The 24760-nt window shown below is 40.9% G+C and overlaps 1 protein-coding gene, 2 non-coding genes and 1 pseudogene across 3 annotated transcripts; 2 read left to right on the forward strand and 2 right to left on the reverse strand.

The window, feature by feature from the left end:
* The first annotated feature begins 12041 nt into the window (after window positions 1-12041).
* trnai-aau (transfer RNA isoleucine (anticodon AAU)) lies at window positions 12042-12115 on the forward strand. Its single transcript has one exon. It is a non-coding gene; the product is annotated as a tRNA-Ile (tRNA).
* A 483-nt stretch (window positions 12116-12598) lies between these two features.
* On the forward strand, window positions 12599-12671 carry trnar-ucg (transfer RNA arginine (anticodon UCG)). Its single transcript has one exon. It is a non-coding gene; the product is annotated as a tRNA-Arg (tRNA).
* Window positions 12672-13410: 739 nt separating this feature from the next.
* Window positions 13411-21104, reverse strand: allc (allantoicase). The gene is made up of 11 exons (XM_062436824.1): window positions 20879-21104; window positions 20583-20633; window positions 19677-19764; window positions 18321-18440; window positions 17862-17941; window positions 17044-17176; window positions 16754-16909; window positions 16571-16644; window positions 15433-15541; window positions 15223-15341; window positions 13411-13677 (listed from the first exon to the last, which is right to left on the reverse strand). Exons 1-11 carry the CDS (start codon window positions 20966-20968, stop codon window positions 13495-13497), a joined length of 1203 nt encoding a protein of 400 aa, XP_062292808.1. The 5' UTR covers window positions 20969-21104; the 3' UTR covers window positions 13411-13494.
* Window positions 21105-22030: 926 nt separating this feature from the next.
* The window catches only part of LOC133997235 (NLR family CARD domain-containing protein 3-like), a 30772-nt pseudogene continuing 28042 nt past the window's right edge, over window positions 22031-24760 (reverse strand).

Below are 24760 nucleotides of genomic sequence, written 5' to 3' on the forward strand. Positions count from 1 at the left end.
AGATTACAGTGAAATCAGGACTGAAGACACAATAACTAAAATATAGGTGGTGTCTCTTTTTAAGCATATTACCTTATTCGTAACTCTGCTTTAACTGATGGTATCTTTAGGTGATGTGAGTGAATTTTATCATGTCTGGTTATAATTTTTTATTCCTCTCTCTGTGGGTCTGAGATACTATACTGGGACAAACCAGGGGACATTATAGTGTGTTGTGTTGTTTTTAGATTAGTTTTTCTTTCTTATTTATATTTTTTTGCTGCGGTATGAAGTGGTGCTACGGCTTATTTGACACTAACCCTAGGACCACCAACCATCAAACTGCGCCCCCCCAAACATTTTTGTCACCAGCCGCCACTGACACACACACACACACACACACACACACACACTCTCTCTCACTCTCTTTAATGAGTCCCTGTTCATGTTTGAGCAAAAAGACAAAAAGCTCTCGCTGAGCCTTCTGTGAGAAGTTTAATGGGCACAGATGTTCACAGCTTCATCCCCTCAATTAGTGTGTGTGTGTGTGTGTGTGTGTGTGTGTGTGTGTGTGTGTGTGTGCACTGTCATAGGCTACTTTTGGGGACAAATATAGACAGACTTAGGACCAGTTAATTGGGGACAGAAATCGTGTCCCCAGTTGGTAAAAAGCAGCTTTTTGGGTCAGTGGTTAAGTTAAGGTTACGTTAAGCCCCCAGGAAGTGAATGTAAGTCTATGTAATGTCCTTAAGTGACTTTTTAGTGATATGTTATAGCTATTACACACACACACACACACACACACACACACACACACACACACACACACACATGCTGTCCTGCTGCAGAAATGCTGACTACAGCACCAAATGGGGATAAATCCGCAGAAAATAGTCTCCAACAAATGAACTGCTTCCTGTTTGTTTGTTTACATGAAATCACCTTTTTAAAACATCAAAATTGTATATATGTGAGCTGTTTTTAACCTTCGTGTCGTCCTCCCTCTCGTCTGTTTTGACTGTTCCTTCCTTCCTTCCTTCCTTCCTTCCTTCCTTCCTTCCTTCCTTCCGTCTGTCCTTACTCTCTCCCTTCCTCTTTTCCTTTCTCCCTCCCTCCCTCCCTCCCTCCTTCCTTCTTTCCTCCCTCCCTCCCTCCCTCCTACCTTCCTTCCTTATTTCCTCCCTCCTTCCTTTCCTGCCTCCCTCCCTTCCTTCTTTCCTTTCCTCCCTCCCTCCTTTCCTTCCTTCCTTCCTTCCTTCCTTCCTCCCTCCCTCCCTACCTCCCGCCTTTCCTTCCTTCTTCCTCCTTTCCTTCCTCCCTTCCTTCCTTGACTCGAGGACAACAGGAGGGTTAAAGTGTTCAGTAGAAGCCAAGGGGCCAATGGAGCTGAGTATGATTGACAGGTGACAGTAACCAAGGGGGCGGGGCTTCATGTAAGGTCAATGATGTAATTAGCTAACAACATTCCCAATTGTTTCACCAGAATTTCTGCACAAATGTAAAGAATATGAGAGTGAGAGGTCTGAAATACAGCTTATTAAAACTGATTATTGGTGGATTGCTATGGAACGATTGTGTTATTGTATAAAAATGTGTTTAATTATTGTTCGTTTTATGAGATCACAGAGAAAGAGAGGAAGCATTGTGCAGTACAGTGTGTCTCTGTGTCTGTGTTCAATCAATACACAACATCGTCATTTCTGTTAAAGAGGTCAATGCCTGTGAACTTGTTGCCTCCACCTCTCTCTCTCTCTCTCTCTCTCTCTCTCTCTCTCTCTCTTTGTCTCGCCCCCTCTCTCTCTGTCTCTCTTTCTCTTTATCTCTCTCTGTCTCTCTCTCTATCTCTCTCTCTATCTCTCTGTCTCTCTCTCTCTCTCTCCATCTCTCTCTCTATCTCTCTCTCTGTCTCTCTCTGTCTCTCTGTCTCTTTCTCTCTCTCTCTCCATCTCTCTCTCTATCTCTCTCTCTGTCTCTCTCTGTCTCTTTCTCTCTCTCTCTCTCTCTCTCTCTCTCTATCCCTCTCTCTGTCTCTCTCTGTCTCTCTCTCTCTCTCTCTCTCTCTCTCTCTCTCTCTCTCTCTCTCTCTCTCTCTCTCTATCTCTCTCTATCTCTCTGTCTCTCTCTCTCTCTCTCTCTCTCTCTCTCTCTCTCTCGAGCAGCCGAGCGTGACGGCAGAATGAAGTGAGGAGGGAGAAGTGAAGGTCTGAGTGTGTGCTCCGCATACAGATCGACTGTAATGAAGCAGACGGAGGGAAACCTGTTCTTGCCGTTTGATTGGCCGGCTCCCTGGTGGTGCTGGTAACATCATCCAGACACTAAACACAAACACTTTCTGCTTTCATCTGCAGCTAAAAACACGACCATCTTTTAACAGCATATAAAGGTTGTGTCGTCCCTCTAAATGCAGACATTGTGTAATGAGATGTTTCTGCTGCTATGACATCATCACTGAATTGTGAGGAGATCACATCAATGTTGGTTTGGATCCAAACATGTGATTTGGTTTAGTCTGATTTGACCTCTCTGGCTTTCCATACACTAAAGAGCTAATCTACTTCTCACTGAGGATGCACAAAGAGATGCAAGGAGAGAGGAAACAAGGAAGTGTGTGTTTAGAGAAATGAGCAGCTAGGTCTATCTCAGGCGGGGAGTTCAGGTCCTCTGAAATGAGGCCAACGTGGAAGTAACTTAAAACTGCATTCTATCAAAAGGCCACCAGGGGGCGACCGTTTTGGTGTCAAAAGGACTTCCGTCTCTATACAAGTCAATGGAGAATTCACCAACTTCTCACTTGATTTCTAACCTCAGTAAACGTTTTCAAAATGTGTTTATGGTCTCAATCGCTAGTTTAAAGCCTTCTTCAATGCAGTATGATGTTCATTTGGGACATTTTGGCCTCCCTGATTTTATATGTGACGATAAAGCAGGGTATGCATTAGGGCGTGGCTACGTGGTGATTGACAGGTTGATTGGTTCACAGGTTCACGAGGGCGCCTCATGCTCCTCCTGATGCCCATATAAGTAGAATCCCTGTTTCCATATTTCCCAGCATGCACATGAAATGTTCAAGATGGCGCTGCTCAGATCCGATACTATTGGCCTCCGAGCAGCAGTCCACAAACCAATGGGTGACGTCACGGATGTTACGTCCATTTCTTATATACATATATTTCTCTATGGTCTATCTGTGTGACTGTGTGACTCACAGTCTCTACACGACTCTCCCACTTTACTACATGACAGACACATTTGGGGAGGTTTAGGCATGAGCTTTGGGACGTTTCGGGTTAGGTTTCAGGGGGGATGTGTAGTTAAGTGGGTGTGTCATGGACTGTTCTTCACAATGATGTCAGTTTTTACCAGCTGGGGAGACTTTTAATGGCATCTGTGTCTGAACATGTGCACTGTGTGTTAACCCTTACATAATGTTCAGGGTTGAGAGCTGTAAAAACACCATATATATTTCTATTAGCCAGAGTATTCTTAATGTGACCCACAGTATTCAAACATGGGGAAAAAATCCATTATTTTTTTTATTATTATTTTATTTACAAAATTTCACCTGTGTTTATTTAAAAAAAAAAAAAAAGATCAGCATTCAAACATATTGCTGAATCCATCACATTCTCCTGGATTGGATTAGTAAAACATATATTAATGACTGATGGGGAATTTATGAATGACTTTATGACTAATCATGAGTCAGAATATAAACAGTATGTAAAGGTAAAAATACTAATAAAGGTGTACAGTGTCACATCCTGCTTGAGATCCTAGTTCCTGTTTTATTTTTAAAGGTTTTCTTCTAGTGTGTGTTTTCTGTATTTCCTGTGATTTCCCGCCTTAGTTGAGTGCATCATGTGCTTCACCTGCATCCTGTTTGCAATCAGCCCTCATGTATTTAAGTGTTCAGTCTCTGTTGGATCTTCTGTTTTATCTCTGATCTTTTTGCTTCTCAGCCAGTTCTCATCTTGCCTGCTCGGCCAGAATAAAGAGCTTTATTCAGCGTTTATCAGCCTGCAGTCTCTGCATTAGAGTCCACCTGCTCTGTTATACCTGACATACAGTCACCACTGCCAGCAGCTGTTTCCTCTCTGTTACCTGCTTAACAAACACCTGCATTCTGTATTTATACTGTGTCCTGCTCAGACACATATGAACCATTTCTACTGGCTGCATTTATTGATATTCTGATTGTGAATTCCATGATTAATAATGCAGGATATGATCAGGGTGCCGTCTGAACTGGAAATGACTTATTGGTCTAAAGTTTTCAGGGAAAACAGAAGTGATGTAACTCGTATCAAACACAACACTCAGGACTTTTCAGCCTCTCATGTGACTGAATGTAAATGAGGATAAATGATATAAATTATGAGTGTTTAAAAGTGTTTCTTACTGACTCATTCAAGATTATCCCTGTCTTTAATTTTATTCATAATAAAAGTTAATGGGGAAAATAACAGATCATGAAAAGAAAAATCTTTCTAATTAATGAATAAAGTTGTTTATGGTTCTTTTTTTCGTGATATTGACAATAAAATATACTGTATTGTCCCGCTTAGGGAAATTTGTCTTGGACTCAGCAACTGCGCCATAAATGCCTCGACAGCCACAATGACAGCAGACACCTCACCAGCCTTACCATCCCAACAACAGTTACATAACAGTATTGCACACAACACATACATACACCAATGGGAAAAACACATGCTAAAAGATCACCATGATAAAAGCACTATAAAATTATTGCACAATCTTCGGCCTCAAGCAGCATTGTTTAGGAGTTTGATGGAGGTTGGAACAAATGAATTCTTAAAACGGTTGAGTTTGCAGTTAGGGACTCTATATCGTCTGCCCGGTTAACCAGGTTATGAATCAGAAAACATCAATTATTAGACTTTGTTGTGATTTGGTGCTATATAAATAAAGATTGATTGATTGATTGACTGTAATATGTCTCCTCTCAGTGATGTGATGTGTCAGATCAGCTGCAGTGTCCCATCAATAACTGATATCTAATAAGAAGGCATGTCAGTCAGTAAAAGACTCCTGTAAAGGCTGCTCTATGTTTCCTCGCTCCTGGTTTATCAGAGATCCTCAGAGCAGAAATAAAAGCTTTGAGACCTTCAAGATAGCCGACCAGCACAGTCACATGGATGGAGAGAATTCACTTGGAAAAACCAAATTTGTTTCTTTAGAACGCCCAAGATTACCAACAGACAAATGAACACTCAACAACCCTGCTGGAGACTGTGCAACAGTGTGGATCCCAACCATACACACGTGTTTTGGAGCTGCAGTAAAATTCAACCTTTCTGGGATCATATCCATGTCGTGCTATGTGAGGTACTAGGATACAAAATCCCCCGAACTTGTCTTGTCCTATAACCGGGACATATGGAAGGATCGGTGCACAAAGGAGACCAATATCTGATAAAGATTCTTCTTGCTGCAGCAAAAAAGGAAGAGAACTGGCTCCGGTCCGTTGCACCCGACTACAGACAATGGCTCAACATGATCAGTGATATTCAAACAATGGAGAGACTCACATATAGACTAAAAACTAAGGAAGACTCATTTTCTTAAGGCTGGGATAAATGGCTGCGGTACATGTCAAAAAATGAATAAATGTAAAATATAGTTTATATGTAATGTGGATTGCCCCCAACAGCCACTGTTCCTCTTTAATTTCCCCACTTTATATCTTTCTCTCTAACTTTCTCTCTCTTTGACTTTACTCTCCAAAAAAAGATCGCCGACCAGAAGGAAAGGCGAGGATCGAAGAGTAAAGAAAGATCAGATGAGGGCTTTAATGTTGGCAGGTATGCTTAGTGTTGATTGTTAAAAGGTATTCTGGGAAATGTAGGAAAACACTACCTGAAGGAAAATGGAATAAAACAAAGTACAGTGATGATGTCAGAACAATGAGATCCAACAGAAGAAGAACATTTTTTACAGTGTATTCTTCACGGTGTAGATTATAAACGAGCGTCTGAACACGTCTCCGCTCCTGCTTCCTGTTTCCTCTGCGGACTCTTCAGACTGACAGTTATGAATAATAACTGTGGGACACCAGAGGTAACAGAAACAATAAAAAATTCATACGACTGAAGCGCTGTATCGATTTCTACCCGGCGAGTGTTTTCTTTGATCGCTCGGCGGTGAAGCAAACAGGAATAATGAACGCGCTGCAGCCTCTGCGTTGTGCTGACTCGGCCTTTCTCTGGATAATCTGTTGTTGTGAGTCGAGTCTGAGCCGTTTGTGTTAAAGGACGCCGTTTAGTCCAAGGTGAGGAGGATCAATAGCCATAGTCTGAGCGGTGATGGGAGACTGATGAGGGCTCATCTCTGACCTTTAGCTGGTAATGAGACGCAGATATCTGCAGAGGAAAGTAACCGTTTACACTCAACACAAGTTCTCCACGTAAAACAGACAGAATGACTCCAACACATCCTTACAATGAGAAGTCCTCATAGGTTGGCTGTAGCTGCTCTACAACGACCCATGGGTGCATTTACTAGAGGTCCCCCTCTATCAGCAGTTATCCTATAAAAATAAGGATGTTTTATGATGTGACAAGGCTGTGGTTAAGGTCTGGTTAGCTCAGAGCTCTTCTACAGAGAGCCTGGGGCGCTGGCGAGGTACTCCTCAATGAACGGGAGTTAATGGAGCTATTTACACAAACTTCTAGACAATAAAAGGCCAATTTTATTTTAGTTTTTGCAAATATACGTAAATAACATAATAGCTGCTAACTAGTCACCATCCACTCAACCTGCCTACTCATAATATGGAAAATCATCACCTTATATTCACGTAATCACTTCCCCGTGTCATAATAACTACGGCCACTAGATGGTGTAAATGTCATTTTTGCTTGCTGAACCTAAAGTTTCATTTTTCTGTTTAAGACAGACTGCGTAAATTACGGAAGAGTATTAAGGCCACTGAAAAAAAAATTGTAAAAGCTAAAGGAGGATTTTTTTTTTCTTTCTCATTTTCGTCTCAGAATTCCTACTTTTTTCCAAAACCTAACTTTTTTTTATTTTATTTTTTTTCTCAAAAAGCATTTTTTTTTTTAAGTTTTGGAAAAAATCTGAATTGTGATTTTTTTTCTTAGAATTCTATTTCTTTTTTTCACTGGTCCTAATACTCTTCCGTAGTAAATCCTGTATTCACTCCTTTCTTTTAAATCAGACACTAATCATTTTTCATGTTTATCCTTTCTGCATCTCTATTATAGAAATTCATCATTTTAGAATATTATTAAAATAAGTTGATTTTTATTGGAAACAAGTATAATAAAGATTTGTTTATGTTTTAAATAAAAACTTTAAAGTCTGAACATTACACAAAAATGATAACAATCAAAAAGCATATTTACAACAATGTTTTTATTTAGTCTTTTTTTTTTTTTTTACCACAAATGCAGAATTTCCTGAAACAGCAGATTCTCTAAGCTGTTTTTTATACTTTTCTCTTTGACAAACTGTTTTTATTGTTGGTCTTGTCTTTGCAGGATGAGACGACTCCAATTATGTTGTTTTGTATTCTGCATGTGACAGAAGCAGCATCAGTGAACACTTTCAGTCTGACTGTGATGGAGGTGCTGGCAGCTGGCAGCAGATTGGCAGGCGGGTGTTTCTGAATGAGAGCCGGACAGGATGGAGGACTTATCTCTGTCACAGAGGATGATCCCTCACAACGAGGCTGAGGCTCTGAACCCTCAGCCTGACACGTCCTCACTCAGCTGGGGTTTTGATCCGAGCTCTCAGGAGGATTCACACCGACACGGTTTTACCAAATTTCTCCAGCGAGAGTCGTTGCAAATGTGATTCAGGAGTCCCCGGGGAAATAAGCATGCAAGGTGCTGCTGTTTGCCCGTCAGGCAAAGTAATATCCTCAGCCTGTTAGACAGAGCAATAATCTGCACAGGAGGGACGTCTGCACCCCCCGGGACCGTGAGCGACGCCTGGGGAGAGTCTGCCAGGGTTTATGAGGCCATTGTCACATTCAGTGTCAATGTCCTCATCACACAGATGGTGGAAAACAGAGAAAGAGAGCCTCATGCACCAGAGAATGAGCTGTGGAGGAAACACAAACAGCCTCACAGCAGGAAATCACCCCGAAGTGGCCAAAAATTCTCACACCATGTCCACACTGAGCTGGCTAAAATCATGTATGCATCTATTTCTCTCTGATTTGGTCTCCGTCCAGATTAAAATAAAGTGTTTTCTCCCCCAGAACAAGCTTTTTTCAAACCTCCCTCCAGAGTGTAAAATGTGAAAATGCCAGCTTAGTGTTGTAGTGTGTTTACTGATAACTGAGCTTAGTAATAATCATCTCTGACAGTAAAAACATTTTATCAGCTCTCTAAACTTTCTAAAGAAAATCACTCCTGTCTGTGCTGATCTTTAGGAGCTGCATTCAGGCTGATGAACAAACCAAACTTAGAAGAAACTTATTATTTTGACCAAAACAAGACAAAACACAAACTGGCTTTTTGCAGGATGCTGAGCAGACAACAAGCTGTCCCTGTAAACACTGACATCATCGTGTTATTATGGGAACATGTAGCTTTGCAACAAGGATGTTTCTGTTGCAATAAACACAACTTCATCAGTCGTAAACCAGATTTTAATTGTGCTTTGTGCATGAAACATGAATAACATTACTTATTACTTATTTCTAATAATTGTGGAGGCTATTATATTGTTATGATGCATTTCCAAACTGTGTGTGACATTTATATTATAATAAAATAAAGTGAATTGAATCATTTGTGAATGTTGGTGTGACTGTTTATATTTCTATGTGCACAGCTGCAGTTATATTTAGAATAAGCAATATTAATGCAGTTTACAGTAAGAGGCAAATATTCCATTATACTAAACTAACCAGTGTTATTTGGTCTTTATAGTGGTGTATTGTTTCAGGTTTATTGTGTTTTTTTCTGTAGGTTAGCATTTTTCATCTGTAGTATTTGAACAGAATAAAAAAAGAGTAAATGATTATCAAACATGATGTACAATTAATGTCACAAGGAGTTAAATATTCCATCTGAATGATCATGATTTCTGAAATACACACAAACCCACGTGAATCATTTGTGACTGTTGGTGTGACTGTTTTGTTTCTATCTGCACACCTGCAGTAATATTTAGAATAAACAGTATTAATGCAGTTTACAGTAAGAGGCAAATATTCCATTATGCTAAACAACACTTGTGTAGTTCACTAGTGGTATATTGTTTCAGGTATATTGTGTTTTTTTCTGTACGTTTCTGTACATTTTTCATCTGTAGTATCAGAACAGCATAAAAGAAGAGTAAATGATTATCAAACAGACACAATGAGACGTCAACATGATGAACAATTAATATCACAAGGAGTTAAATATTCCATCTGAAGAGAAATATCATGATTTCTGAAATCCACACAAACCCAGGTGGACTCAGCTGATCTGTGAGTCTGAATGATCTTTTTTTAACTGAACTCTAAACTCTAAATTCCTCCTCCTGTCGACACAAATCTAACATCAAATCATATGAAAACTGCTTTATGTAACATGAAGCTCCTGACTGTAGGGAGCTTCACTGTGTCTCTGCTGCCCCCTGCTGGCAAAACGTGATATTACAGCTTCATGTTTAATACACACACACACACACACACACAGACACACACACACACACTTAGTGGCTGTAGTGCAGAGTGAGGTTACAGAGAGCAGCATGATGGATATGATCTCATTAGAGGAGGGAAGCTGGGCTTTAATTTCCTCTCTGTGCTTCATCTTTATTAACGTCAGCAGCCGGTCGATGATCCTCAAACACGGAAACCAAAAGAGGGAAATCAGGTCCAATCACACGTTAACAGTCGGGTTTAACCAGCAGGACTGCACCTCGCTGTTAAACACCCCGAAGAATGTAAATCATTTACATGTCTTATTGTTCTGTTTTATTGTTTCCTATATAATCATATGAAATTAAAGGTTTGTCCAGGAGGTCTACAAATGCACCAGATACTGTAAAACAAGCTAAAAGCTCACAAGGGTTGGGGTTAGTTTCTAACTAGTGAATCATTCACCATTAAAACCTCAGTAATGTTTGATCTAAAAGACATTTCAGTAATGTGTAAACAGGAAGTGACTGTGGCCTCACAAGTTTTAGGTGCCAAAAGATAAAATAAAGTGTGTTTTATATGCATATACCTGCAGAAATATGTGTTTTAGAATTGTTAATCTTCATGCAGTCTACAGTGAGATTATGCTAAAACAACCAATAATATTTGCTCATATAAAACTAATAGTAAGTAACTTGAGGTTTGCTTTGCTTTTTCTATGAAGTGTCGACTATATTCCACATCACAGCTCAGAGCATGCTTCAGCTTGTTCAGATGACCTGATCTTTCAAAGTGTTGTACAAAAAAAATGTTTTGGAAATGCAAGAATAAGTGTCACATACAGATTCACCTCTAAGGAGTCATTTTAGGCTGTTAGTTTTAAGTGTAGCTATTCTTATTTCAGAGTTAATTTTACATCTCACACAGTTGCACAGTTTATTTTCAGTGTGTGAGGTTTGGGTCAAGCAGTCACACACACACACACACACACACACACACACACACACACACACACACACACACACACACACACACACACACACACACACAATGGAGGTTGGCCCACACAAGGCGGATAATTGCCATAATTTCAGACAGTCCACAGTAACGTCTGAGCGTCTGACACAAACGTCCGCCTCACTGCTGAGGCTGCCCAGGCAGGGTCAAAGGTCAGGTCCAAGCTCAGCGCTGTCAGTCTGAGCCTGCAGAAGGGGCCTGAAGGAGGAGGGGGGGGGGGGCATCATCAGGTCAACACATGAACAGACTCTCTATTCAGGATGTGGCTGCAGCAGCAAAATGTCTGCATGCTGAGAGACAAAAGAAAGATAAATGATTGAGCCTGTGGAGGTTAGCATGAGTTCTCTCTTCTTCTTGGGTTAACCGTGTCTGAATGAATCTTTATCAGCACAGCGAGTGTCAGTGTGTGTTATATTTTCAAAAAGTCTTCTAATAATAACAAGCTGTTATATTTGGGCCTGTGCTACTTTTGTAGGTATGCAGATTATTCCTCAAAATATCCTGAAATCAGTTTAGATGAAGACATGAAGAGATGCAATGATTGTTTTATGTTTGACCTGCAGACTGATTCGGGTTCGGGGGGGGCAATGCCGCCTGTGGTTGATTAAAGCTGACCTTGTGTGTGAGGAATACAGAGAAGAAGAAACAACAGACAGATGGATGAGAACTAATGAGGAGGAGACTAAAGGAAATCAATAAGCAGCAGATCGAAAGTGATCTGATTTTTTATCACTTATTTCTAAAGAAGGTGGAGACGTCATCGATCGCTCCTTTGGATCAGTTATTTCAGGTCATTAATTGAGAAGAAATGCTCAGCTGACTGATGGAGCCGATAACCTTGAATCTGAATAAATGAGTATGAGGAGGAGAGCACAGGAGCTTCTGGGTAAATGACGATCACTGATACAGGAAGTGATTCAGAGTCATATCCTGTAGTTAAACTATCAGAATGTAGGACTTCTGTAGGACTTGTGTATGTTCAGGAATGAATATTCCAATGAGAAGCTTCCACCATGTACACCAAACAATGTGACAGTGCTGATTATGTATGAAAACATGACATAGTCACAGAGATGAAGGTGTGAAAATATGAAGTTCCTTTGAATAGCACTAGTATGGAAGTGAAATGTTCCTCAAACTTCCTCTGATTTTTATGGGCACATTCAGCAGGAGGAATCCTTTGAATCAAGGATATGTGTGTTACCTTCTTGAGAATCGACAACTGAAAAGAAGGTAATGGAGAATGCAGGCATCGATCCCGCTACCTCTCACATGCTAAGCGAGCGCTCTACCATTTGAGCTAATTCCCCTTCTTGAAGACTTTTACAAGCCTGGTTCCACCAGGTCGCTAGTTGTTTAAAGGCAAATGAGTGTCTTTCATTCTATTAGGGACGCGGGTGTAGATAGAATGGCAGCAGCAGGCCTGTTAGCTCAGTTGGTTAGAGCGTGGTGCTAATAACGCCAAGGTCACAGGTTCGATCCCTGTACAGGCCAGGCTTAATTGTTGTAGAGGGAGGACATCTCGTGAAGTCCTTCAGATGTAAAGTTGGCAGTGTTTTCAACTCATGGTATGTGCAACAGTGCCCCATCACCTCACACATGGATCCCATGAAGGCAAAAGCTTGATCTTCAAAGTCTTGCTTCTCCTGACTGTCTGTCGGTAGACTACTACCGTGGCCCAGTTCAAATGTAAATGGACTTTACTTATAAAGAGCTTTTTCTAGTCGTTATGACCAGTCAAAGTGCTTTTACATTACATCTCATTCACCCATTCACACACATTTATACACTGATGACAGGCTGCCAACCTGCTTATCAGATGGAAACTGACCATTCACACACCGTTGGCACAGCAACGGGAGCAATTTGGGGTTAAGTGTCTCGCCCAAGGACACATCACCAGAGGACTGGAGGAGCCGGGAATCGAATTGGTGGACGACCGCTCTGCCTCCTGATCCACAGAGAGACAACTAACATGACCACGTGGCCTAATGGACAAGGCGTCTGACTTCGGATCAGAAGATTGAGGGTTCGAATCCCTTCGTGGTTGTCTGTCCTCTCTTCTGTAAGACTTGTGTCTGTTCAGGAATGAATATCCTGATTTTACATGAAATGCATCATCAATACAGAACGTGGAGGTTGTTTTGATGAATAGAAAGCAGAGGAGCACAGGTTGCAGTTGTAATTACTCATACATTTATTAGTTCCTGAGACATCTTTATTATCTCTTTAACACTAACAACTAATCTGGTGCTTGTCTGGCTGAAGTAATGACTGTGAGCAGAGACCTTTGACCCTCTAGCAGCAACAACATCTGGACACAAGTGGTCAGACAGGCGTGAACGGCAACGTGTCTCAAATGTCCACCTGTGATCGGATCACCTGAAACGCTGGTGGTGTAAAGTTATATGTGTAGCATAGCGCCACCTACAGATGAAAGACAATCAAATTTGAACTGGTCTGTCAACTGAATGTGCAAATATAGTAAAAATGGGTGGCAGTCATTTAGATCTTTTCTCAGTTAACTGACTTTTGTTTTTGTTTTTAAAATATATGATGCTTTTTTTGGAGAGATTTTGTTTGTATCTCCATAAATTGATTTATTCTAATATGTAATGATTTACTGTTCTTCTTTGTTTTGTCTCATTATAAACTAAACTGAATATTTTGGGGTTTCAGTTGCACAAAATGAGACATTTGAAGGCGTCACTCTGGACTCTGAGATGGAAATGTGTTGCTGTTCTTTCATTTTCTAGATTAAACAATAAATGAATCAAATAAACAACACATAAGTTCAGCCGTACTTGATTTTATTGTCACATTACAGAATAAGTTGGTAGTTCTGTGACGCAGGTCAAGCTCTCAGGTGTGCATCAGAGTTTGGATGCAGGTCTCCTCTGCTGATTGGCCGTTGCCTTGGAGACGGGTGTTGGTCGACCCCAGAGCCGGAGCCGGCTGACTCCTCCGTCCGGAGCCATGACGAGGCGGATGTGAGTGACGGGTCGGCTCAGCTTCAGTTCGTCCTCGCTGTAGAGATGTCTGTGATGAGGACGAAGCTGCAACACAAACACAAAGCTTCAGCATGAGATCTGAGTTAATAAAGTAGAAATATCTCCTGATAGTTGACTCGGTTATTTGGCACTTCTCTTGCCTACTTAGTTTTATTCTTCTTAGTCTTTTTATCCTTTTTAATACTAATCTTTGCATGTTTTTTTTCCATAGACTGTATATAAGAAATGGACGTAACATCCGTGACGTCACCCATTGGTTTGTGGACTGCTGCTCGGAGGCCAATAGTATCGGATCTGAGCAGCGCCATCTTGAAAATTTCAGGTGCATGCTGGGAAAAATAAAAACATGGATTCTACTTATATGGGCATCAGGAGGAGCATGAGGCGCCCTCCTGAACCTGTGAACCAATCAACCTGTCAATCACGACGTAGCCACGCCCTAATGCATACCCTGCTTTATCGTCACATATAAAATCAGGAAGGCCAAAATGTCCCAAATGAACATCATACTGCATTGAAGAATGCAACGGTCGCCCCCTGGTGGCCTTTTGATAGAATGCAGTTTTAAGTTACTTCCACGTTGGCATCATTTTCCTCCTGGTTTTTTCATGTGTTTGAATCTCCGTGTTTTTGTACTATACATATGACAATAAACTTCTTGAACCTCGAATCTTGAATGAAACACAGGATTTCTTTTCATTCGGAAACTAAACTTGTAATAAAATCAACATGAATTTATCATTTCAATCGATCATTTTAAAGCTGAACAGAGACTGAAGAAGTATTACTTTAATGTAATGTAACACTGTAATGGCTATTTTAAAGTGTATGTTAAATGTTTCAATACATAAAAGTTGAGTTATAAAAGATTAAATATTTACAACTTTTAATTTTTGATGAAAAAATAAAAAGTATTGCTTCTTTGACTTGATTTATTGTGTTTAAAACATCCAAATACAATTTAATTTGAATGATTTCTTCGGTTTTACCCAAAGGACAATCATTCAAAAGATGTGTACACATATTTATCATGTGGTTGTTTTTAGTGGTAAAGTAATAAATATACAACATATTACAATTATTATATTCATTGTGATGCAAACTACAGTCATATTTCAGTGATAAATGTTTCTTAGTCTGCATTAAATTCTTCAAAGCTTTCATCTTATATTGAAAGGAAACTCATAAGTGATGAATAATAAGATTCTTCAGGGTTTTTGTTGTTGCTCTCAGGGAGAAAACAAAGGATGATTTTTTTGGCTTTGGAAGTTTTTGTTGGCTGGCGGCCATCTTGGCAGACGATGGAGCTTTTTTACAAACTTGGGTAAGATACAACTCAGTTAAACAACAACTCACAGCTCGCCATCTGCCAACACCTCCTCTGATTTATTCATCAAATGCAAGTCTGTGTTTATCCAAAATGACACATGATTTATTCCCATCTGTCAAGAAATGAGACATCTACATATCGAATTAATTAAACTGTTTGTTTTGGTTGATTTAAAATATAAAGAAAGAGAAGAAAGAAACTTTTTATGAATATTTGTAAACTACAAAACTACAAAAGGAAGCAAATAAAAATGAGCCTACTTTCTGTGGTGGAAGAAGAACCTGCCATTTCTCAGTAATCCACCTGCTCCTGATGCACTGAGCTTCCTCCTCGGGCGTCAAAGTGCATCCCTCGATCCTGCAGGAGTCCGGGAAATTACCTGAGTGGAAAAACCATCGTTACAGTTTTGTTCTGCAGCTAAATTGGAAGTTTGAGATATTTTCTACAGAGCAGCTGAGACGCCCGTCCACCTTTAAAGTGGTTGGTGTCGACCTCGATCCTGCTGATGACTCCGCAGTGACCGAGACGAAACACGGCCCACTCCCAGCCGGGCACCTGCAGGATCCCCTTCTGGTCCACCTGCAGGAAGAAGAAACAAAAGAGGAAACACATTCAAACTGCACTTTTATTAATGTTCACGAGGTAAAAGGGGACATTTCAGGAAAGTGGGAATATTTTGAGAACAGGAAAGAAAAGTGAAATTAACCCTCCTGTTGTCCTCGAATCAAGGAAAGAAGGGAGGAAGAAGGAAGGAAAGGGGGGAGGAAGGAAGGAAGAAGGAAGGAAAGGAGGGAGGAAGGAAGGAAGAAGGAAAGGAAAGGAAAGGAGGAAGTAAGGGAGGAAGAAGGAAGCAAGAAGGAAACAAGGAAAGGAGGGAGGGAGGGAGGAAGGAAGGAAGGAGGAAGGAAAGAAAGGAGGAAGGAAGGGAGGAAGAAGGAAGGAAGGAAGGGAGGAAGAAAGAAAGAAGGAAAGGAGGAAGGAAGAAGGAAGGAAAGGAGGGAAGGAAGGAAGCAAGAAGGAAGGAAGGAAGGAAGAAGGAAGGAAGGAAAGGAGGGAGGGAGGAAGGAAGGAAGAAGGAAGGAAGGAAGAACGAAGGAAAGGAGGGAGGAAGGAAAGAAGAAGGAAAGACAGAAGGAAGGGAGGGAGGAAGGAAAGAATTGTGATGTTTTTGGTAATTCAGGACATTTTGGAAAGTAGAGATGTGTTTTGGAACTAAGAAGAGTTTTTGAAGATTGAGCAGTGAAAGAGGACAATTTTGGAAAGTGGGAAGACGTTTGGAAAAGAGGACATTTTTAGAGAGAATGACCCCAACAGGTCAGGGCAGATGGTTATCCACTTAGAGCCGGTTCTGCCTGAGGCTTCTTCCCATTAAAAGGGAGTTTTTCCTTGCCACATGGGTCTCTTTAAATTAAATTAAAGAGTTCAGTCTAGACCTGCTCTATGTGTAAAGTGCCTTGAGATGACTTTTGTTGTGATTTGGCGCTATACAAATAAAGATTGATTTGTTGTTGTTCTTATGGGGTTTTTTTTGTCCTGTCCTCAATGTTTGAGAATGTAGACTTTTTGTTTTATTGTCACTATTAGAATTAGGTTCAGGTGTCTGTAAACCTTCAGTTTTTTTGGCCTGTCCAGTCTGCGAGCGGTCTCCCAACCGTCGCCCATGTTGGCAGCCCGACCGAGACCTGCAACACAACAGAGCAGAAGATAACATCATCTACCAAGATAATAAATGACTAACTTTAATTTCTTAAAACACTGTTTGTTTGCATTAATGATGTGAGCATTTTCTACCAATCATGTTGCGTGGATGTCCAAAGTGGGCGTCGCTGTAGCCGAGGCAGACTCCTCCATTGGTCAGAGCCAGCAGGTCAATGTCCTGGTTGGTGGACACAGAAGACCAATCCCTCTGCCCGATGCCGAACACTCGCAGTCTGGCTATCCCCCCGTCTGAAGACACACAGGTGCTTTATGAACTATATGATCATATTTATCTGACTCTGTGTGTGTGTGTGTGTGTGTGTGTGTGTGTGTGTGTGTGTGTGTGTGTGTGTGTGTGTGTGTGTGTGTGTGTGTGTGTTTACCTGGATACATGTTGAGACGCAGGTGTGTGACTCTACGGTTGAAGTTGACCTGGAAGTAGTTATGGCAGCTGTCTGAGTATCCAGGCTTCAGCTCAGACACAGACACCAGCTCTGGCCACGCCTCCGAGCCCAGCTGTCAATCAAACCACACATCACATACAGTTTGGACTTTGGATGATGACAGCACATGCACCAGTGTTGTGGTTTTTTCCACCAAAAACACTGCAATTAACTGACTTTTGCCACATTTTTTGATTATTTTTAACTGTATCTTTTTATTGCATGTAGGATGTTAAGTTACCAGTGAAGTCAAGCTGCTGGAAATACTTTGCAGTTGGTTCAAAATGCAGCTGCCAGGCTTTTAACTAAAACTATAGCTGTAGGTCCCTATTACCTTTGTTCTTGCATTCCTTCACTGACTCCCAGTAAGATACAGAATAAACTACAAGATCTTGTTGGTAACATTTAAGGCCCTGCAGGATCTTGTTACCAGCTACTTCAATGATCTCCTCGTTCCATTTCTCGACCACTTTGTTCCTCACATCTTGGTCTTTTAATCCCCCGATGCAAGTGCAAAATAAAAGGGTACCACACCTTTACATCTTTGTGCTGTTCTAATTGGCTTCCAACCAGCTGTCCACTAACACTGCCATTGTTACCATCGTGACAAGCTCATTATTATGCTACCATGGTCACCAGCTGCTTGTCAGTAGTACCTTCTCAACTAGCCTACTGCCAGCATCCCCATGGTGATCAAGTGATTGCAATGTTACCATGGTGACTGGTGGCCATGGCTATGACATGAATGTCACTGTTACCTCGGCGACAGCAGCCAGCTGACTGTCCGAGGCGGCCATGCCAGTTCGGTCCCCCTCCAGCGTAAAGGTGGGCGGTTGGTCTGTTGGAGGACAGAGTTACATCATCAGATACTACGTCTAATTTCACTCCACATATGAAGAGTCTCACAATGTTCTCAGATCTTTAGTTGAGATATTTTGTGTTTTTTATGTTGTGTTTGCCAATATTTTATAGAATTGTTTTGCCAACATGTGATTTTGTGATTTACACAAGAGTTTATTAAGTTCATTTTCAATAAAAATCAATAAAATAAATGTATATACATTCACAAATCAGTTCAGATGTGAACTAATGGTAAAAACAGACATAGCATGTAAATTGCCTGAAAAGGTTTCTCGTAGAATGAACGAGTGAGTTTGAGTATGACATTCCTGGATAAAGGTGAGAGCAGGAGATAGTAAATCGATAGTCGTTCGTACCCAGACAACCTGCCTGGATGGAGGCGTAAGGCGAGTGGTTTCCAGTGAAGAAGGATGTGTCAACATCAAAGCCGTAGATCAGCCCAGGTACTCCCAGCTGGATGATGCACCAGTCGTGACCTTTGAGAAAATGTGAAACAGTAAAACAGAATTAAGGTTCCTAGATTAGTCTTTCATATTTGGTGTCAGGGTGACTCTTTTGTTTACATTTGCATTACAGATTGTGCCTTAAGTATCAAAGAGCCTGAGCTTCTTAATGAACCCATAAACAAAGGATTTTGGGAAGTTAATCTTGACTGATGAATTGGCTGACTAGTTTATCACAGATGAATCTATGTATAGCTACCATAGACTGTATATATAATGGACGTAACATCTGTGACGTCACCCATTGGTTTGTGGACTGCTGCTTTGAGGCCAATAGTATCGGATCTGAGCAGCGCCATCTTGAAAATTTGAGGTGCATGTCGGGAAAAAAAGAACACGGATTCTACTTATATGGGCATCAGGAGGAGCATGAGGACGGAGCGGGGAGGTTGCGAGGGCTGGATCTACCACAGTCTACACCGGCAACCTGGTGATGCTAACCAAGTTAGCTGTTACTAATAACTGTAACCACAAAACTCCGGAGAAAACTGTCAGTGTGAAACAAGTTCACGGCTATTTCCTGCAGTCTATCTGTCCGCCCTCCTGAACCTGTGAACCAATCAACCTGTCAATCACCACGTAGCCACGCCCTAATGCATACCCTGCTTTATCGTCACATATAAAATCAGGGAGGCCAAAATGTCCCAAATGAACATCATACTGCATTGAAGAAGGCTTTAAACTAGCGATTGAGACCATAAACACATTTTGAAAACGTTTACTGAGGTTAGAAATCAAGTGAGAAGTTGGTGAATTCTCCATTGACTTGTATAGAGACGGAAGTCCTTTTGACACCAAAACGGTCGCCCCCTGGTGGCCTTTTGATAGAATGCAGTTCTAAGTTACTTCTGCGTCGGCCTCATTGCAGAGGACCGGAACTCCTCGTCTGATAGCTATGTCGTCTGAAGATACAAGAAAGGTCAAAGATATGTATTAAACAGTATCTTCATCACAGTTTATCCACTAGAGAGATTTTAAGATGATTGTGAAAAACACTGTGAAGTAAATATATTGTCCTTATAAGTTTTGCATTATTAAAGTGAGATTAACATAAATGCAGGGTGTTCTGAAGAATGTATCAGTCAAAGCCATTTAAAATGGTATATATGGTTACAGTTTTGAACATCTGTTGAATCACAGCTGTCTGGGGTTCAGCAAAGGTGTCTCCACTGCTCTGTATTCTGGTCTGATCAGGTTCCTGAAACTAACCAGGTATTCTCTTTCTTCTGGTCTCCCATCCGTCCATCCATTTCCCAAACTCAGTGAAGGCAGAAGCGATGAACTGAGGCGGCTCTCTCTGCACAAACATACAGTCATTACAGTCAGAAATACTCACTACAGCACCAAATGTGGATTCATCCAGCACTGAAAATAGTCCCCAACAATTGCACTATTTCTGGCTGTTTGTTTGATTAAAACCTACAGTGACCAGCTGTTTTAGGAAATTATGGAGCATTTTTAAACATAAAATTATATATTTGTGAAGTGATTTGAAAGATTTGCATCAGTGGGTTTGGAGCTGAGAGGCACAGTGGGGAAGAAAGAAGCTGCTGATAGATGGACTAACATTGTTGATTTTGGTTGTCATTATCATTGTCATTGTTGTTATCAGATTCGGTTACAAGAGAAGAAAAGACATAATAAAACCTGACCTATACTACTTTAAAATCGACTCCTGACTAAACTTGTATACAGCAGTTATTGAAACTAGCAGAAATTAGGCTATTTTATATAAAACATCCAGTCAGCCCAGGTTCTGAGGTGTGTTAGGTGTTTGGATCCCACAGGTTTAGTTTAATAATTAAAAAAATATAACTGTAAGCTGTTTTTAAAGTTGTATGTCTTCATTAAGAACCAGTGGGCTTTGAGCTGAGAGTCACAGAGTGGGGACAATGAAAGTGTTGAGTGACAACAAAAGCTTACATGACAGTTGACGACAATATAAATATTAAATAAAACCAGACTAATCCTTTAAAGTGATGTCACTGTGCAGATCACCAAAGCAGAGCCTTGTTTTCCTCTGACAGTTACAGGAACAGTAACAGTAACAATTAACAACAAATCAAACATGACTGTGGGTTGCCCTGAAGCTGATGTGGTGGATCAGAGTTGTACCTTCAGCAGGTTGGCAGCAGGAGCGAACCATTCATCTGATGCAAAGATAACCTGAAGGAACAACAAGAGAACACAAATATAAGACCAATCAACAAGGACAAACATCAAAACATGGACAAGGCAGCACCCATATTTAAAGTCATAGCTGTACTGCTAATTGATATTGTAAAGGAATCGTTTGACATTTTGAGAAAGTCTTTTTGTAACTGAGAAGCTCAGATTGATTCCTCTCATGTCTGAGGGCTAAATATGAAGCTACAGCCAGCCAGAGAAGGCAACCTCATACTAAGACTCACCTTCCCACCAACCGCCTCACAGGCCAGATCATTAAACTGCAGGAAGTTTGGCTCTGCTGTCGTCTTCAGTGCAGTTCTCCTCTCTGCCATGTTGTCTCTCAACTGATTTTTTAAAAAAATCTAATTTTTACTGAAACTTGAACAAAAGTGTTGCAGCAGCTACTCTGCCTGCTGACACCTGAAAATCTGATTTTTCAGCTTCTGTGCTGCAGGACAAAGTTCATCGGCTGCTCAGTCACAGGCAGCAGGCTGTTTATTTAGGACAGGTTACTGACTCCATGCACTCATATACAGTGCTGCTTGAAAGTTTGTGAACCCTTTAGAATTGTATCTATTTCTGCATGAATATGATATGAACCGTGAAGTGCTAAAAGGGAACCAATTAAACCACCAAGACAAAAAAGTAAACTTCTTTGTTTATTTATTAAGGACAATGATCCAATCTTAAATATTTGTGTGAGGTAAAAGTATGTGAACCTTTACTTTGAGTAACTGGTGTGAACCTCTTTTGCAGCAATAGCTTTAACAAATGTTTCTATTAACTGTTTATCATTTCTGCACATCAGCTTGGAGGAATTTCAGCCCATCCCTCCTCACAGAACAGTCTCATCTCAGGGATGTTTTTGGGCTTCTTGGCATGAACTGTCTGCTTCAGGTCCTAACAGGTCAGGACTTTGACTCCGTCATTCAAAAACAATAACTTTCTTCTGCTCTAACCATTCTTTGGTAGAGTGACTTGTGTATGTATGGTCATTGTCTTATTTAAGTTCACACACAGATAACTTGACATTTTCCTGTAGAATAAAAACAGACTCTTCACATCGGTTACAGAAACACATATTTTTAAGATTTCTGTTGTTCTTAAATGTTTAAATGGCTAAAATGATACACATAGCATTATGGTGTGTTGCTCAAAACTCAAGATCCTATCAAACAAAACACTAATATTTCTTGCAAAATGCTTGATGTTTCAATAGAAAACCAAAGGATGAAGTTGCTGAAGATAAAATATGCTTTGACATCCAGTTTTTGACATGACATGAGCAGTCATGTATAGCATTCAGCTTGTCAGGGTCTAGGGGTTTAACATTAAAGTACATCAGTGTGTCATCAGTCAGCAGTGTGACTGTTTGTCTCCACAGGAGGAGACTCTCACTCAGACAGAGGACACACAGACAATGAGGAACCATAAGTCCAGAACCCAAACCCAGCATACAGAGGTTCAGTGAATGTGGTGTTGAAGGTGTGGAGGTGGATCAGTGTGTCAGAGGAGACTCTGTAGAAGGACAGAGTGCCAGCAGGACAGTCCACATACACTGCTACTCTGTCAGAGACAGAGAAGGGGGAGGAGACGGAGGAGGATGTTTCTCTCCTATTGTGACAGACAGAGTAACCATCATCATCAGAGCAGTTCAGACTCCAGGATTGATTGTTATATCCAAACCTGTCATCATTGTCTCCTTTCCTTCTGATTCCTCTGTAACTCACTGATATAGCAACCTCTCCTCTCCACTCGACCTCCCAGTAACAGCGACCAGTCAGAACATTACTACACAGCAGCTGAAGCAAGGGGTCAAATCTGTCTGGATGATCAGGATATGACTGATCCTTTCCCACACGTGTCACCTTCCTGTTGTTATCAGACAGTTTTAGTTTTCTGTTTACTGTGTTTGTGTCCAATGTGAGTTCACAGAAATCTGATGAAGAGAAGAAGAAACAACACAGCAGCAGTTTATCATCTGACACACCTGATGGATCTATTCTGTTTAACTTCTGATCTGTTGTTCATTTCTATAAAGTTTCATGATGACACATTTTGTCAGTAATGTTTTAATGAATAAATACCACAAAGACCAACTTTGTATTTAAAGAGAAACTGACTGTGTGCTGTTTAGTTGTCATGAATCAAATTCAATCCACACTTACACTTCTTCAGACCAGGTTTTAACCTGTGCTCTCCACCATGGTCCACCCTGGAGGAAGAAACACAGTCAGAATGATTTTCTATCCGATTAAGGAGTCATTTTGAAGTTAGAGAATAAATTAACTATTTTACTATAATTATATGCAATTATTAATTAATTTGGTTTGAATATATAATATATTATAATAGTTGAAAGAAGAAACAACAATTTATGAGAAATTGAAAAAATATTAACTTAAGTTACTAGTTTTCACCCACATCACATGATCCTCAAACTGTTACGTCCATGATCAAGAATAAACTTTTATGTTCATGTTTACCTGAGAGTTTCCAGTCTCCAGTGTGGATCCTCCAGTCCAGCAGACAAAAGCTTCACTCCTGAGACTCCTGGATGATTGTAGCTCAGGTCCAGCTCTCTCAGATGGGAGGGGTTGGAGCTCAGAGCTGAAGCCAGAGAAGCACAGCCTTCCTCTGTGATCAGACATCCTGACAGACTGGAAATATGAAAAGGTTGATAACACAATGTTTTAATCATATAAGTACCAAAATCCCACATATGTGCAGAATAATTGACATTTGTCTGAATGTAAAACAGCAATTGTCAACTGTATAAAAAGTCAGAATCAGCTTTATTGTCATTGTTCAAGAAAAGGAATTATAGATGTTGAATCCTGACCTGAGAGTTTCCAGTGTACAGTGTGGACTCTCCAGTCCAGCAGAAAGCTGCTTCATTCCTGAATCCTGCAGGTTGTTGTTACTCAGGTCCAGATCTCTCAGACTAGAGGACTGGGAGCTGAGAACTGAGAACAGAACTGCACAGCTTCTCTCTGAGAGGTTACAGTCACTCAACCTGAAGAGGAATTAATGATTAACACAAACAATCTCCGTCATTCATAAAATCCAATATATTAGATATTATTCATTCACATTATTTCATCCACTTACAGAGCTTTATATGAAGCTTTGACCACTGGCAGCAGCCTCAGAAGAGCCTCCTCTGAAGCAGAGTATTTCTTCAGGTCAAACACATCCAGGTCTTTTTCTGATGACAGTAAGATGAAGCCCAGAGCTGACCACTGAGCAGGAGACAGTTTATCTGTGGAGAGACTTCCTGATCTCAGGTACTGTTGGATCTCCTCCACTAGAGAACGATCATTCAGTTCATTCAGACAGTGGAACAGATTGATGCTTCTTTCTGCAGACACATTCTCACTGATCTTCTTCTTGATGTACTCAACTGTTTTCTGATTGGTCTGTGAGCTACTTCCTGTCTGTGTCAGCAGACCTCGTAGGAGAGTCTGATTGGTCTGCAGTGAAAGACCCAGGAGGAAGCGGAGGAACAAGTCCAAGTGTCCATTTGGACTCTTTAAGGCCTCGTCCACAGCACTCTGATATACACGTGCTTGTTCAGGTTTGTCTTTAAATACTTTAGACAACCTGGATGTTGTTTGTTCTTCTGCCAGCAGATTGACTCCAGACTTGATGAATGTCAGATGGACATGAAGAGCAGCCAGAAACTCCTGAACACTCAGATGGATGAAGCAGAACACCTTGTCCTGGTACAGCCCTGTCTCCTCTTTAAAGACCTGTGTGAACACTCCTGAGCACACTGAGGCTGCTCTGATATCGATGCCACACTCTGTCAGATCTGATTCATAGAAGATCAGGTTGCCTTTCTGCAGCTGCTCAAAAGCCAGTTTTCCCAGTGACTCAATCATCTTCCTGCTCTTTTTATTCCAGTGTGGATCTGTCTCAGGTCCTCCATCATACTTGATGTTCTTCAGTTTGGCCTGAAGCACCAGGAAGTGGATGTACATCTCAGTCAGGGTCTTGGGCAGCTCTCCTCCCTCTCTGCTTTTCAACACATCCTCCAGAACTGTAGCAGTGATCCAGCAGAAGACTGGGATGTGGCACATGATGTGGAGGCTTCGTGATGTCTTGATGTGGGAGATGATGGT

The sequence above is a fragment of the Scomber scombrus genome, chromosome 17 (assembly GCF_963691925.1).
Source record: "Scomber scombrus chromosome 17, fScoSco1.1, whole genome shotgun sequence".
NCBI lineage: Eukaryota > Metazoa > Chordata > Actinopteri > Scombriformes > Scombridae > Scomber > Scomber scombrus.

Bases quoted from the DNA above. Each gene is read 5' to 3' on its own strand.
- allc (XM_062436824.1), bottom strand. From the start codon at position 20,968: ATGGCAGAGAGGAGAACTGCACTGAAGACGACAGCAGAGCCAAACTTC. The intron at 17,177-17,861 runs GTAACAGTGACA...TTTGATTGACAG, and splicing joins AGCTGGCTGCTGTCGCCGAG to CTGGGCTCGGAGGCGTGGCC. The intron at 15,342-15,432 runs GTGGACGGGCGT...TTTTCCACTCAG, and splicing joins CGACACCAACCACTTTAAAG to GTAATTTCCCGGACTCCTGC.